At 33.4% G+C, this 17,357-nt stretch overlaps 1 protein-coding gene across 1 annotated transcript in view; it reads left to right on the top strand.

The window, feature by feature from the left end:
- LOC117172547 (acetylcholinesterase) overlaps positions 1-16,386 on the top strand; it is a 477,961-nt gene extending 461,575 nt beyond the window's left edge. The window contains exon 6 of the mRNA XM_033360594.1: positions 15,999-16,386. Coding sequence (XP_033216485.1) covers positions 15,999-16,129 — 131 coding nt within the window. The 3' untranslated portion in view covers positions 16,130-16,386. The remainder of the gene's footprint in view (positions 1-15,998) is intronic.
- The last annotated feature ends 971 nt before the right edge of the window (positions 16,387-17,357 follow it).

The following is a 17,357-nucleotide window of genomic DNA, read 5'->3' as shown; positions in this document are numbered from 1 at the left end:
AAATTCATTTACTCAGTTATAAACCGTTGCTAAGGCAGGGGCAGATGTGCCATGAACTGAGTCCAATTCATTTTTTATCTCATATGGAGTTAAACCCTTTAATGGAAAATGTTTTATTACCGCTCTGAACTCGTTTTTTTCCATTTTTCTTAACGAACAATTTTTTTTCAATTGGTTATAAAAACACGTAAACTCAGAAGATGTGGACTGTGACTGCACCATATATCTAGTCGGGAGTGGTGCTGACTGAAAACAGATGATTTGGAGCGATTCGCGCCCCATTTGTTGGTCATTCTAAGGACTTATTGAACTACCCTCGTAAGTAGAGGAAGAAAGCATAGCAATACTATGTCATTAAATCAATTTTAAGGGATGTTTTAACATCCCTTAAACATTGAACCCAGAAAAATGGCATTGCCATTCTCAGTAAAAACTGTGAAAACTGGATTCTGCCAGACAGACAGCAGACAGATAAACAAACAGCCAGCAAACACACTCCACAGGAACAGGCAAACACAGAAGCGTAAATCCCACCGTGAAACCTGTACGTGGTACGCTTTGGGTAACGCTAATGCCGGCGGCAGTGAAAATCAAAACTTTTTCAAGTTTTGGAAGCCTTTAAAAGAAATTATTAGGACATATTCAAGCGCAAAACACGTGACCCTTTAATTTTGTCAAAAGTTTGACCGTTTGCAACAAGGTTATCTACGCAGGGTTTTTTGTGGTCATTTAACGTAAAAGGGACATTCAACATTAGCCATTTCATAAGAATTTGAAATTTAGCCGTTGATTTTCCGATAAACCATAAATTATCCTTCTTTCCTCTTTTTTCAAATTTATGTCATGAAGATCGTGGCAGAATCTTGTAGTAAATTTATTCCAGTTTTCAGAACTGCCCTTAAATTTTCTGTGAGACCATTGGTTGCTGAGATATCGTCGATCAAAAACAAGAGGGTCCTTTTTGATTGAAAGTTCGATACCTCAGTGAAAAACGGTCTACCGTGGTTTAAAAAAAACTAAAGTTAAATAAATAAGCTATCCAGTCTATACGATACCTAAATTGTAAAAAAGTTATTTAAGCTCGTGGACTCGAAAAACGAAAAAAACAATTGCAAATTTTTTTTCTCACACTGCTATACATATAGCATAATGAAAAATCACTAAAAATTCGGAAAATTGTGTTGACTCTTTTTTTTTAAGGCAAACTTTCACCAAACTGTTCCAACCTGAAAAAAACCTGCAAGCTCGCTTTAAAGTTGGTATTATTATTATTTAAAACTATGCAGACTATACTCACATCCCCACTTAAAATTTCGCAATATTTCTTCTTTGCGACCAAGAACTTTATGAATTTTTAAACTTCCCGTGTAAAAACATCCTTGCTACTAAATAGTACAGGCTGGAATAAGTTAGAACAAGTTTGCACTGGTTGGTGGAAGCTCGTGCATATTTGTACCAGTTATTATTATTTTCATTTATTTATGTTCTTTTGTATTTTGAGTATGTATATTTTAATTATTATTACCATTATTATTATCGATCAGAACATCCCGTTGGTTTTTGTTCATCAAGGAATGTCACATTTCTGGTTCCAATATTTAAGGGATCACTTGAAATTGATTTAAAAACATATTCTTTCTATGCTTGCTTCTTCTACTTATTTTAAAGTGATTTCAAACCGTATCAGTTGGGTAACAAATCTCTAGTGATTTTAGTTACTAAAAAATGATGCTTTCTATATTTGGATGTTTAAGGTATGAAAACACCCCCAAAACATGCTGTATATACAAAAAATAATTAATATTTCTTGTTCGTGGGTATGCACTTTTTTCGGTGTGTTCGACAAAATGTGAAACTTTTAGCAAAATATATCAAAGAATTTTTGAGAAAAAAAAATAATTTCACTAAAATAAGCATTTTTCGATTAAAATATATGTAATAGTTAAAACTTTGACAAGTACTTGTCAAAAAACTGTCTATTTTTCTTAGTTTTTCATTTTTAATTTTTGCTTTGCAGGTTCGAAAATACAAACCAAATTTTTTTTCAAAAATTTTGGACATAAAGCCATTTACTGCTATTTTGGTGCGGGGTCCTTTTCCGGCATTAATATTTGAAAGTAATTGTTTTGTTAGGACTTTCAAAATTTAAATTAATAAAATTTGACTCAAATTTTCAAGCAATCAAGTCCTCTAAGTGTCAAGTTCAAAATCAAGCAAGTTTTAGGACTTGGTCCAAGTAGCCGGGAGAAAAATCCAGGTCTACAGTAAGTTTATACCTATACTGAAACCTTGGTTAAAACGTACATTAATGTCCGCCGCGATTTTTTTGTTTGTAATAAAACTAAATTCATGCAACAAAGTCTTACAGATAATTCAGTGTTTTTAATGGAAATAGCTCTAATTAATAGAATTTAGTGAGAAATCGATTTTACATAAAAATAATTTATTTGTATGTAAAAGCGGTAGAGATTTAAGTGGTATTTTAACTTTATTTTTGTTGAAAATTTTAAACAATAATGAAGAATAATTGAATTCTTTCAATAATTCCTTAGGAGGGAAAAATTGATTTATTTTTCTAATTACGAAAACTTTTATTAATTATTGTCTTAAACAATTATTCCAAGATAGACAGTAATGGTAAATTATAGAAATAATAAAAAAATTTAATTAATTTATTAATTCCATTGCGTCTAAGAAGGACAACGTATATCAGATTTTTATTTAATTTCAATACTGTGCATGTTTTGAACATTTTATTTCTAAACTATTAACTTCAATCGGAGAGATGCAAACAGAATGTTTAAGGGCCGCATCCATTTCAAATCAGTCAAGGTTCTACACTTACAATTGCAGAATATTTCGTGGACAATATATGTCGTTTTTTAGAAGAAATTAAGTAATACTTATTCTTTCGATTTACAAAAAAAACTTTCTTAGAAGTTATGCGTATTTGAATTTTGTGCTTTATTTTCCAAAGAACCGGATTTTTTCCTTTAAATCTCTAAAAATTTTGAACAAATTAAAGAAATTCTCTTCTTGATTTAATTATTGTTTATCGCCTTATTTCGTAATCAGTCGGAAAATTTAAAGTTTAAACTTCACAAAATGGCGTTGGGTCTTCTAAAAAGAATAAAATTCGGATTTCTTAAAAAGAAACCCCACCCTTAATTTTTTTGGCAATTATTTTTTGAATTTATACTTTGATCAGGAATATGTCTGGTTAGTTTGTTGCCGGCTGAATAACTTTTGTGTTCAGGAGATTTTTTTTCTTACAATCTAATTTTATACTTTTTCTCGGACACAATGACAGATACGAAAAAATATTCCAAAAAAAGTATGCACGCGTCTAATGAAGCTCTATGAAAAATGTGTCTTGTCTGATGATGATAAAATTTCTTTCTTGTATATTAGCAGAAATCGTAAAAAAAATATATTCAAAAAAGTAAGAGGTAAATTTTTCCAAAAAAATTTTTTAATTATTTCTTCGAATTTGTAGATGTGAAATTTTTGTTTGTTGCAAAACCTCACTTTTTTATTCTTCCAAATATTTTCGAAAAGTTGTTGCTAATAGAAGGAAGGATTTTTTCATAATCATGCGATTTAAATTATTTTTGAGGTAAAGAGGATTTTCTCCCCTAAAAACGCACTTTTTAAATTATTGTCATAAACAATGAAATATATCGGAAAATTACAAAAGACATTTTAGAACTATGTTAGATGTTCAAACATTTATTACATTAAACTCTCGCTTTCAGTCACCCCGTTCTGGGCCTTCCTAGAAGTGCTGGCTCACGCAGCTGCTCAGGGGAGTGGGCGAGAGCGGTTGCGACATTATAAGTATGTATAGATATATATTCCAATTAGAAACGAGTCAGGCGGCCCTCACTGTTGACGTTTCTATCCCCCAGAAATCAGTCCAAGGCCATTTGAAGGTCACCGCTAACACCTGACTGAAAGTGAGAGTTTGGTGTATCATAAGTTTTTTTCGTATCTGTCATTGTTTCTGATAAAAAGTAGAAGATTCGATTCTATAACAAAAATTATTCTGGCCACAAAAGTTTTTTAGCCAACATCAAACTTATAAGACATCTCCCTTATCAAAGTACAAATTAAAAAAAATGACAAAATATTTTAAGGTTGAATTTGATAAGAAAATCGAATTTTTTTTAGAAAACTGCCGTCACATTGTTAATTTTAAATCTTTGTAAATTTTCCGGTAAATTTTTTTCAATCGAAAAAATACAAATCATTTAATTTCCTCTAGAAAACAACATATTATTTTGTCTTTGAGAAATTTTGTGATTTAAAGTGTAGAAGCCAAATTGATTTGAAGTGGATTCAGTACAAGAAGACATAAATAATTTTTTCGCGCGTCTTTTTGATTTTGCAGTCGATGGTATATTTACCGCCCTTTTTGCGCTCAGTAATGTATTTTTTCCGCGAATTCTCTTTTTTAAAGCTCCTTTGGCTTTATTGTTTTTTACGTATTTTTTACCGCATTCTGGGAATGATATTTTTAAATAAAGTTAACATTTTATTTTTCATCATCTTTGTAATATTTGTTCTTTATTTCGCATTAATTTTTATTCTTATCTACCATGAAAACTGCATTATTTCAATAAATGATTACACAGCCACAGAAAAAAAGTGTGCGGATCTGGTAACAAGACACACGTATTCCTATGGATTTTGGGGCCCTGAATTCAAATTCGGTATCAAAAATCACCCATCACGTCATGGTTGAGCCATAACCTCAAAAAAATGACGAAAAATCATGAACTAAGGCAAATAAATTTCAAAATAATGCCATTGATGCAAATTTTCACTTCAAAAACATGTCGACAACTGTGAAGGATCAACCCTTGCCTGATATTAACTTATTTAATATAACTTTACCCAACAGAACCTGACCTCACCTAACATGAATTAACAGAAATTTATTGAACTACACGTAGACCTCTGGAAGCATATTTTCCCAGTAGCAAATTTGTGCTACATCGAATGGGACAACTCGAGCCTAACCTAGAAACAAATCTAACCTAGCCTAACCTTACCTAACCTCACCTCACGAAACACAATTAAACTGATTGTGTTGTCCCGTTGTGTTTGCGGTACCGTTTCATTCAGCTTCGGCTTAACCTACATAGAGGTTTAACCTATTCTAACCTAACGAAACCTGACCTAACCTAACCGATTACGCTGGCAACCCTGTTCTTGCGTACTTTCATATTTTGACATTAATAGCAGTAAATGTCTGGACTTTCGTAACCGCTTGTCGCTAGCATTATTCGCCTGTGTCTGTAACCAGGGCACCTCCACGTGTTGACGGTGGGCAACAGATCCACATTGGCTGAGTACCTGGGTAAACCGCGTTCATGCCGTCATGGCAGACACAGTTAAAAAGTGTATTACGATGCAGAAAAAAATCCCAGTATCGGCGTCTGGTCAGGGTGGGAAAGCGGGCTCTCCGACGTCGTCATCATGCAACCGTAGCTCTTCATCAATGGATTACTTGGTTGGTGTAGAGTCTCATGCTACAAGGGAAAAAACTGCGAGCATTTCTTAATCGCATGTCTGCAAGAATAGCTCAGATTCATTCTGTTACATTTGCAGTAAATATGAAGTGAGCAGTTTGCGAAAATCAATCGACGAGGTAGTGAAAAGTGTTTTGACCGTAAATTGCTGCACTAAGAAACAAAATGGGTTCCTCACGTCATTTGCAATTCCTGCAGACTTATGTTGTATCGTCTAAAAAATTCAAACAACGAAAAGTACCGCAAGTACTCTACACCAACCACATGGAAAAAACCCGTTATTGCGAAGGACTCCTACTTTCGCATGAATTCCGTCAAAGGGTTCAGCGCCAAAAATAAAGATAGCATTTCGTACATTAATGTGTGCACAGAACAAGAGCAATTGAAATCAATAAAAATGCACGCCAGACTGATTTAAGCGCTTTAGAAGATGATAGAATGGAAGTTGAAAGTCAACTTCATGGAGACGGTAGTAAAACCAGTGACCGAGCAGAAAATAGTTCTGATGATTCCGATGAAAATGACGAAAAAGATTACGAATATGGCGTGCTTAAAATGAAATTGAAGGTTCCAATATTAGTGTCGCAACTAGAACTGAATGATTTCATTAGAGATCTTGGATTACCGAAAGACGGCGCTGAATTTGCCGCTTCATTTCTAAAAAGAAGAAATCTTCTAGAGCCAAAGACAAATGTTTCATTCTATCGCGACATGGATAAAGAATTCAGAAATTTTTTCGTTAAAGACGAAGAGACGTCTTTAGTGTACTGCACTGACGTTAACGGACCAATGAACCACTTGAAGAGAAATGTGTACAGAGACGAAGAATGGCGAATTTTCATTGATTCGTCAAAACGCAGCATTAAGGCTGTTTTACTGCATCACACGAATGCTAACGCTCCTATCCCTATAGCTCACTTAACGGTCATCAAAGAAGAATATAATGATGTTAAAATGATTCTTGAGAAAGTTAATGACCCGAATCACAAATGGCAAATATGTGGTGATCTCAAAATCATAACAATGATATTAGGCCAGCAATCGGGTTTCACGAAAGAGCCATGCTTTATATGCCTGTGGAATAGCAGAGATCGAGCCAATCAAATACCGAATTTGAATTCAGCGCCCCAAAATCCATAGGAATACGTGTGTCTTGTTAACAGATCCGCACAATTTTTTTTTGTGTGGCTGTGTTATTATTACAACTTATAATATACATTTATATTGAGACAAAAGTATCTTTATTTCCTTGTTTTTATAATTTAAAAACGTGAGCGTCCTATTGATACCAAAAACAATATCTGAAATAATAATTTTACTGCATCTTGTGTCGTTGTTTTTCTATGTTTATTTTTTTATGTGTGATGTTATTTTTCACAATAACAATAACTAAGCGCCCTTCAAAGGAATTAAGAATAATAAATTTGTAGATCTTTTTGGGCAAATAACTTTTTTTATTTTTTTTATTTTTAATGTTACTTCTTACAATTAAAACAAAAACTACGCACCCCATGAAAAAGTGTTTTGTCATAAATTTGTAGATGTGCTTTTAGAGAATAATATTTGTAAATTGATCTTTTTTTCTATCTTGCATAGTTTAACAGCAAAAAATGTCGAAAAATGCTTGTTAGCGAACTCGAGCTTTCTATCTTGTTCTTTAAACTGTGTGTAAAATCGCATCCTTAGCTGATTTTTCTTTGGAAATTTATCGCCTAATTTCTTCTAAAATTTATCTCTCCGGTTGAAGTTCTTAGTTTCGAAATAAAATGTTCAAAACGTACACAGTATTGAAATTAAATAAAAACCTGATATATGTTATCCTGCTTACATGCAATAGAATTAATACAATCATTAAATTATTTTCTTATTGCTATAACTTACTATTACTGTTTATCTTTCAATAATTGTTTGAGACAATAAAATATTTTCGGATTATTGCGTAAATATTTTCGAACAAATGTGTATGCTGATAATTTCCACTTTTTCAAGTTCAATTAGATTTGGAAGCTGTAAATGATATTATATATATATTGTGTGGGATATTGATGTAAATTTCCCCTCTACTAATGCACATTCGGCATCCATCGTCATCTCCAAAAGTAAAAAGCGAAAGCTCGTCAAATCGTTCGATAACGCATCGGACAGCGCCAGACATGGCCGATCTTTGGCCACCTGAATCAGAGAAAGTAGTAGGACGTCGAGAACGTCTATTGCGAGTAGGGAACTGCCAGACTCACACGCAGTACCTAATAATAAAAATCCTAATCTGAAAAAGATTACAGGGCCCGTAAAATACCCCTAATTAATGTTATTTTGGATGAGGGTAACCACCCCTATACAGTTCTACATAAACTGTTAAAAGATTCCACCAAGTTTAAGCCAATAGTATACAATCTCGGGTCAAATATTTATCCTATCAGAGTTTCATATCCCCATCGCATTCCCAGAAGACTCCGTTCTTTCCGAACTAAAAAAGGAAGGGTTCACAATCACGTCGGTTTCTCGAATGAGGAACCGACAAACTGAAAAAGCCTTACCAATGCTTCGGGTAACGTTGTTGAATACTCCTCAAGCAAAAGAGCTTCTCAATCTGAAGTCAATTGCTTTTATGATAATAAAGGTCGAGCCCTACGTCAAACTTAAGGAAACCTCTCAGTGCTTTAAGTGCCAAAGGTTTCACCACGTCTCTGACGTGTGTTACTTCCGCTGTGTGAAGTGTGGTGGCGCGCATCAGAGTTCTACATGCAAAAAGAATCCAAATCGCCGGTTACTTGCGCTAACTGTACAAGAGACCACCCCGCTAATTACAGAGGTTGTCCTGCTTTTAAAACAGCTTCCAGAAAACCCACAAATAATAAACCAAAAACTAATAATACACGTAAAGAAGCGGTACCTAATAAACCATCTTCTCAGACCGCTCAAAAAGATAATTATATAAGTAAATACACCCCACAAGTCAGTGTCCAGCCAGAGAAAAAATCACCACTTTACAGCACTGTAGTCGCCTCTACATCAGAAGCACATACGATCAAATCTCAAGCTATACAGCCACCCAAAACTCCGAAAATTACTAGCACTCGCGCTAAACCACCTATCGTCAAGAACATTCCAAGCCAACAAAATAAAATTAATCCAACTATTGTCCTCGTTAAAAATACTCCCTCTCAGGATATCATAGAAAAATCATGTAAATCTACTAACAAGAGTTACGACCTTATCCTCTGATATTATGGGAGGAAAAATTAACATTGCCAAAGCTATAAATTCAACCGCAGAGATTATGAGTAATATACTATCACTTGCTATCAAAAATGGCCACCTTAAATAGTAACACTTTAAAAATTATTTTTTTGAATGCTCAGAGTATCCTTACAAAAGGCATGAACTAGCCATCTACCTCTACAAAAATAACATTGCCATTTGCTTGCGCAGTGAAACTTTAAAACGCTAATCCCTACGCGTTAATCTAGTTCGTGGCTATAAAGTGTACAGAAATAACACAGAGGCACCGCGATCTTAATTCAAGAAAATATTGATCATACCGAACGAATAATTCCTGAACTTGAATCCCTTGAAGCTACTGCCATACAAATACAAATTCACGAGAATCCATATGCTATAGTCTCGCTCTATTAGACTCTCTCTCGCGAATTTCTAATAAATGACTACAGAAAAATATTCAAACTTACACCCTTGGTAATTCCTGCAGGTGACCCAAATGCTAAACACTTAGCCTGGAATAGCAGAACAACTAACAAAATTAGGAAACAATTATTTGAGTTTATAAATCATGAGAATCTCAAAATTTCAGCACCAGATGCGCATACATTTTTTCCTTGCAACACCAAACATAAATCTGACCTTATTGACTTTGCAATTTCTAAAAATAACTTCTACAATCATGACACTGTTACTATTGACAAATTTGACTCCGATCATCGTCCAGTCCTTCTAAGCCTTTTCACTTATTGTGAAAAAGCCCCTGTCGCCCCTCGCTATAATTTTGCAAAAGAAAATTGGCCGGCATTCAACTTGACTCTAGAAACAAATGGTAACTTTGAACCTTCAATAACAAACACTTGCCACATTGACGAGGCCATCGCCAATCTCACTTTTAGAATAAACACTGCCATTCACAGTTTAGTTCCACAGGCTACCATTAACAAATACGATCAACCTCTCAGCTCCGAGATTGAAGACCTTATCCACACTCGCAATAAACTCTGCCGAACACATCAAAAAACTAAAAGCTGTATCCTTAAAAACATCATTAACCACCTTCGGAACACTATAGCAATTAAAGTTCAAGAGCACAGATAGAAAAATTGGAATAAAGAAGTCGGTAAACTTGAAATTAAAGATAAGTCTATTTATCATATAACTAAAGCCCTAACGAAGCCGTGATATATTATTCCCCCTCTCAAAAATCCAGATCAAACGTTTTCACTCTCTCCTGCCGATAAAGTAAATGTTCTAGCAGCAAATTATGAAAGTAACTTCATCACACATAACGAACCATCAGACCCTCTGCACATTGCGGAATGCGAACAAATTGTCTCCGATTTTCTTAGAACCCCAAGCACCGATAATTTCAAGAAAATAACCCATTATGAATTAAAAAAACAAATTAAAACTACTAAAAATAACAAAGCTCCCGGTCCTAATTTAAGTTCAAACCTAGTCCTTAAAAAATTTCCCATTTCTTCTCTCACCCTCCTCGCTAATATCTTCAATGCTTGTATTCAATTAAGCTACTTTTCTAACTCATGGAAAATAGCTCACATATTAGTTTTTCAGAAAAAGACAAGGATCCATATCATCCTATCGGCTACAGGCCCATTAGTCTTCTTAATACAAGAAATAAATTCTTTGAAAAAATAATACTCACTCGCGTAAACTATCACCTCGAGGAAAATAGCATCCTTAAATCACAACAATACGGTTTTAGAATAGGTCACTCTACGCAGCACATGATGCTCAATCTTACCGAAGCCCTTATCTTAAATTTTTATCGAAGAAAAAACACTGGAGCCGTTTTCCTCGATGTAGAAAAGCTTTTGATAGTGTCTGGCATGTTGGACTGCTAGTAAAATTAATAAATTAGAATTTCCCAAAAAGACTGATCCTCTTTATAAGCTCTTATCTTTCTAACAAAAAATTCTCAGTCAAAATAGGCCAGACACTTTCAAAAGAGGAACCCGTCTAAGCGGGTGTGCCCCAAGGCAGAAGCTTAGGTCCGGTATTTTTTATTATTTACGTGAACGACATCCCTGAGGTCCCCGAAGTTATAATTGGATTATATGCAGACGACACTGTACTATTCACTTCCTCTTGATCAGCTCTGAAAATCTTGAAATTACTAAACAAAACTCTTAAAATCATGGTTGCATGGGCTAAGCTATGGAGAATAAAAATAAAAGTAGCAAAGTCATAATCAATTCTTTTCTCAGCCAGAAAGTCTGTCAAAATAGATCTACTAAACATTTTTAATGAACCAATAGAATGGAAAAATTCCGTAAAACACCAAGGGGGTAAACTCCATAAACGTCTTAATTGGAAGTAGCATATCCATGAAACTAAAGGGAAAGCTGTCGGGGTTATCTCGCGTGTGAGCCCTATTGTTAATAGACACTCGATTGTTAAACCAGAATATGGAACCCTAATCTACAAAATGTTTATCCGACCAGTCATAACCTTCGCCTGTAGAATTTGGGGTAAGTGCGTCAAAAAGTAACATTTATCACATCTGGATTATCCGAAATAAATTCCTCAGACGCAAAACCCCTAGATATACCAAGAACTTTCTCCTTCACAGAGGATTTCAAATACCTTATAATTCAGAGTATATCAAAGAAACCGCCACGAAATTCTATGAATCAGCATCATTATCACCCTATAAACATATTTCCTCTCTCGGGAAATATGATTTTGATTCGCTTCTCGAGCACGCGATGCTAAAAGACTTCCTTATGAAATAAGTCTAACAACGAATTTCATTCTTCGACCCCTCTACCCCTCCCACTCTTCTTCTTTACCTTTTTCTCATAAAATAAATTATCAGATCTTGAGGTTTTTCCCAATTGCGAGCTTTTTTCCTACATATAATAAACGTCACTTTTGACTCAAGTCATGTCGAATTTCTCTCAGATTGTGTAATAATGCCCAAACGGGTGGTTCAGACCCCCTCATCCCCACCCTTTTTTTGCCCCGCATTAATTGGCTATGCGGCTGCTGTCAGCCTACTGCCATAGCTTCTTTGTTGGTCGAAATGTTATCTAACGTTTTCGGACTTCGAAATTTTTGTTTCCTTTTTAGAAAATTATTGAAAGAACTTAATTATTCTTTACTATTGTTTCAAAATTTCAATTTTTTTTAAATACCAAGAATTTTGAAATACCAGCTAAATCTCTACTGCTTTTCAATGCAAATGAAATATTTTCATGTAAAATAGATTTCTCACTCAATTCTATTAATTAAAACTATTTCGATTAAAAATACTGAATTCCCTGTAAAAGTTTGTGGCATTAAATTAGTTTTGTTAAATACAACAAACTCGCAGCGGACATGAGCCAGGCGAAATCCAGGCCTACGGGCAGGCCTGGTTTTTTCTTTCGGACAATTGGACCAAGTCCTAAGGAAATACCATGTTTTTCCGGGAAGTGTGCTATTTGGGCAATTAATAAAGTTTTAAGGCATTTAATCTCGAAAGCTATCCATTTTTAAGACTTTAACGTGAAGATGCAATTAAGTTTTAACGACCTCAGGTTCAGAAGCAATCAATTTTCAAGACTTTAAATTATAGAAAAATCAAGTTCTAGGCCTCTTAAGTTTGGAAGCAATCAATTTTGAAAAAATCAAGCTTATTCTTAATCAATTAAATTTGGCAATAGAATTTGTAACCTATCGAATTTAGAAACTCTGCTTAAGAAAATATCATGTTTTTTTAAAGTTGAGAAAAAACAATAAGCAACCTATAATTTCAAGTTTTTAAGTAATAAAATTTTCAAGTTTTCAAGTTCACAACCAATCAAGTTTTTAGTCTTTGAAGTTTGTAAAATATCAAGGTTTACGAATCTCAAGTTGTGAATTAATCAATATTAGTCAAACTTTCTCATTCAAGAGCAATCCGTTTTGAAGACTTTCGAATTCTAGAGGAAACAATTTTTAAAACTTAAAAATGTACAAGGAATTGCATTTTGGGACTTTAAAGATTATAAACTATCAATTTTTAAAACTTTCAAGTTTAGAACCAATCAGGTTTCATAACTCTTAAATATCAAAGCCAAGCAATCAATTTTTAATAATTTAAAATTTAGAAGAAGTTAAGTTCTAAGACTCTTAAGTCTGGAAGTAATCAAGTTTTAGGACACTTAAGTTTGTAATGAATCAAGTTTTAGTGCTTTCATTTTTGAAATCAATCCTGTTTTCAGCTTTTAAGACATAAAGCAATGAAGTATTCACGATTTCAAGTTTGGAAGCAATCAAGTTTTCAGACATTTGAGGTTTAGTGAATTAGGTTTAAAGACGCTCATGCTTGGAAGCAATATGTTTCTAAGCATTTTCATTTTGATCTAAATAAATTTTTATTAATAAACTTGTTGAATTAATAATTTTAAAATTTAGCTTCGAAGTTTTTATATAATATTTATATATAATATTATTGTAGTTTAATTTTTGCGCCAATAAGGTATGACTTTCATAATTAGAAGCAATACAATGTAATCATTTATATATTTTACGACTCCAAAATCAGCTATACATATATATTTTTAAATTGGGAAATTTATTTAAGCAAAAGTAATTGCCCTATCAAAAATACAAAGAAATTTCTGGATTTGTCTCAACCATTTCTCTAGGTGCTTTTCTAATTATTATAAAAAAAAAATTCTACAATTATATTGTTATAAACAATTTGAAACCCAATGTAAACAAATGTATGAGTCCGAAAATATTTTCAAGAACATTATTAGATACTTCAATAAAATACACCCAGAAGCTTTTGCAATCACCAGGAAAAATATTCAGAGCGTGCATTAATTTTGAAGGATTTTGTTTTAAATGACGGATTTATTTTTGAAATGTGATTACCAGTTGATCATTAAAAGTATTGTCCATCGTTAGCAACTACTTAACCCCATCTTTCGGGTAGCATACAGATATTACGTCGGAAAAACGACTATTCTTTTGAAACTATCCCCGAATTGTCCCATTTTTTGGCATCTTCACAAGAAGTGAATTTTTGCTTAGACAGACCATGAGTCATGGATCGGAAGTATGTTTTGACATGCTTTATAATGTGGGTGATAGTTTCGTTAGGTTAGAAGAACTCGTAGTACACAACACCCTGCTAATTCCACCTAGTACAGAGCTTGAGCTTCGATCCATGGATATTCGGTTTTTCTATTAATGCTGATGGTTGGCCGTGATTAACCCACTAATTCTTACGCATATCGAATCGACTTTAAATCGCTAGTAACAATGCGATGCAGAAATTCCTCCCGAACTTGCCGTTGAAATAGCCGTTTACAAGCAAAAAGTCTCCTTTTCAAGGGTATTGACTGCAATTTGTACAGCACCAACTTTTCTCACTTTTGCAACATTCCAAGTGCATATAAGCGTCTAGAAATGGTCGAATAATCAACTCTAAATGATTTTGTAAGCTCATCTTCCGTTTGAAATGGGTTTTCACCGAGTAACGTCTCCAATTATTCATCCTCGATCCTTCTCGCATTGCATGGACGTTCTTTATCCTCCGTGTCGAAATCACCACTTTCAAAATTTTTAAACTAATACTCATACGTTTCAGTCGATGGAGTATGATCCCCGTAAGTTTCCAAAAACAATCGATGACTTTCAGCTGCACTTTTCTTCGAATTGAAAAAGAAAACTTTCCGCAAATGCTACTTTGTTGGTACGGAAGCCGACATCTTTGATGCTACAAAAAATGTGCTGTTTACACTTCGTTAAGGGCATATGATACTTACAGTTTCCCCGGCTTTTTTTCCACAAAAATGAAAATTTTAGAAAACTGAATTCGGAGATGCTATAAAATATCATAACGAACGTCTCCAATTTCTCTTTTAAGGAATAATCATTTAAAAAGTTTATTGTGCTAAATAAAAATTGTATGCATATGCATTATTTTGAGGTTACGTCGTTTTTAATCTCGGCCTTTCCGATAATCTGGAAATTATTTATGAAATAAATTTTTTTGATTGGCCGCAAACAAGTTTAGTTCCGGGAGATTAGTTACTATATTTATTTGTAAATCCAAAGTTTTCGGCCAAAAAATATTGTGTAGTTTGGAAGTACTGCTCGGGTGAATTGTAATATACATAACTTTGAAATATACACGCACGTTGTTAGCAATGTCAAAAAATTGTTGATAAAAAACACAGAAAATGTGTGCGGGGACGTCCGTTAGCATGTTCGCTATCATTTCCCAGATTTTGAAGTCAAAATATTTCTTATCCTAGGAAAAAATCCGGGGGAATGTAACACTGAAAAAATCGATACTATTTCCTAAGCGCTATGCAAATTAATCACATTTTGCTAAATTAAAACTTTTTTGAATTAACTTCCAAAAAAGCGTGTGGGGACTTCCGTTGGCATGTTCGCTATCATTTACCAAATTTTTAAGACAAAATATTTATTATTCTATAAAAAAGCCGAGGGAAACTAAAACTGGTAAAATCGACAATTTCCTAAGTATCACATGCCCTTAAAATGGCACTTAATGAAAACTACGACCACATGATATGGCTTCGACCTGCATATTGTAACGATATGCCTCGATGCGTTATAGTACATGTAACGCCATCTCTTAGAAATCCTTCAAAATTCATTCACGCTTCTAATGATTATCTGAATAAATACAATGTTTATACACTGTTTTAATTTTCTTTATTGTTTAATGCAGAATAATGTAAAGTAACAGTAAATAAACCCAAACTAAATAAATATGTTACTATTGTTAACTTTAACAAACCGCTCATCGTGAAAAACTCATTTAGTTTGGGTTTACTTAGCATTACTTTGCATTATTGTACATTAAGCAATCAAAAAATGAAAAAATGTTTATAAACATTGTGTTTGTTTGAATAATTATTTTCTGGCGATAGTTAATAAAGCTCCTGAATGCATTTTTTGAAGTATCTAGTAATGTTCTTGAAAATATTTTCGGACTCATACATGTGCTTATATTGACTTACGAATTGCATATAGCAATTTAATTGTTTAAAGATCATTTTTTCAATAATTCGAAAATTTGATAGAGATATGGATGAGACCAATCCAGATATGTCTTTTTTGATAGAAGAATTACTTTTGTTTAAATAAATTATCCAATTTTCAAATCTATGTATAGCTAAATTCAAAGTCGTTATATCCAATATCAAATTTATAAAACTCAAAATTTTATTTTTGAAAATATATCATTTAAACAAAATTGTATTTAACTTTCAGATCCGGAACCGGAAGCTTGCAACAGGGTTATAGCATCCAGCGTCTCAGCAGGTTCGGATAGGCTCAGATCGACTCTCAGACCTGCTCTAACATTTTTACTTTTCACCCTGGCAATATCCACGATAATGTAAGCCATGAGATGACACTTCCAGTAGTACAACATCCGCTGGCACGGAATTCTGCTTCAAGAAGGACGTCCAGATGCTTATGCAATTTCCAATCAAGGATCAGATTCGCCTCCATCTGAATAATATAGAGGCAAAGAATAGAAAGCAGTAAGCCCGGAGTGAGGCCAAGGTTCAAAAATAAACGTAGAAAATGCTGACAGAAAGGGAAAAATATAAAATCGCGAATAAAAAAATCTGAGTAATGATGGCTGGGAAATTAAGAATGAGATGCAATTTTGAATACAATTAAATTGATTCTCTTTGCCCATCATGGAAAGAAAATCCAGAGTCAGAAACCTTAAAGGCGGAATATTGATTATCTCGTTTTTTGGGCTTGAAAACCAATATCAAAATAGTGCTAGATTTTAACTTTACAGGAAGTTAAAAAATAATGAGTCGGTCATTAAAATATACCGAAAGTGCTTCAAACTTCGGAGAAAGCACCGAATATACTTTTCTTACTTTTCATCTAATTGGGAATCTTTAGAAGATTCTATTTAGATTTTTTAGTTTTATTGTTTAAATAGATGCAATGTTTGTTAAAAGTTTTTCAAAGCATAATTATAGAGGAAAATTATTATTCGATGTTCAAAGGGCAGGAATTCAAGATTTGATGATTTTAAGCTTACTCTGATATTTTAGAAACTTGCTTTTTTAAAATGGCGAGATTTTGATTTTAATTTTTGCTTGGGAAGAACAAATTTTGTTTACCAACTCGCACCACTACGTGTGTTTCTCTCCCTCTCTCTCCCTGTGATCCCTAGATTTTCTTAGATGTGTTTTTGAATCATTCATCCCGCACTCAAGATTTCTACATTGATGAGTTCATTAAACACAAGGTATAATCATTACGAACTAGGGATGAAGTCAATTGATACAGTACGAATTTAGGGTTTACTCTTCTGCGTATTGCGAAAGTTACTTTCTTTCTGAATAAAATTTCGAGTAATTTTTTATTCCTTTTAATTCCATTTTCAAATTCAATGAGTCAAGAATGCAAAAAGTTTCGTATAAAACTAATGCAATAATTAAGGCTTCTGATTTTGTAAAGTTGTAAATTGAAATTTTTTTATGAAACTTCATTTGGAAAATCCGAAGCATTTACTGAGTTCTGTAGGATTTTTAAGATATATTTTTTTTTAATTGAATTCTTCGAAATACTATATTTACGGTTTTTAAATTTACAAAGACT

This window comes from Belonocnema kinseyi, chromosome 5, assembly GCF_010883055.1.
Source record: "Belonocnema kinseyi isolate 2016_QV_RU_SX_M_011 chromosome 5, B_treatae_v1, whole genome shotgun sequence".
Lineage (NCBI taxonomy): Eukaryota > Metazoa > Arthropoda > Insecta > Hymenoptera > Cynipidae > Belonocnema > Belonocnema kinseyi.
The sequence above is the reverse complement of the archived record's forward strand: the minus strand, read 5'-3'. Positions and strand labels throughout refer to the sequence as shown.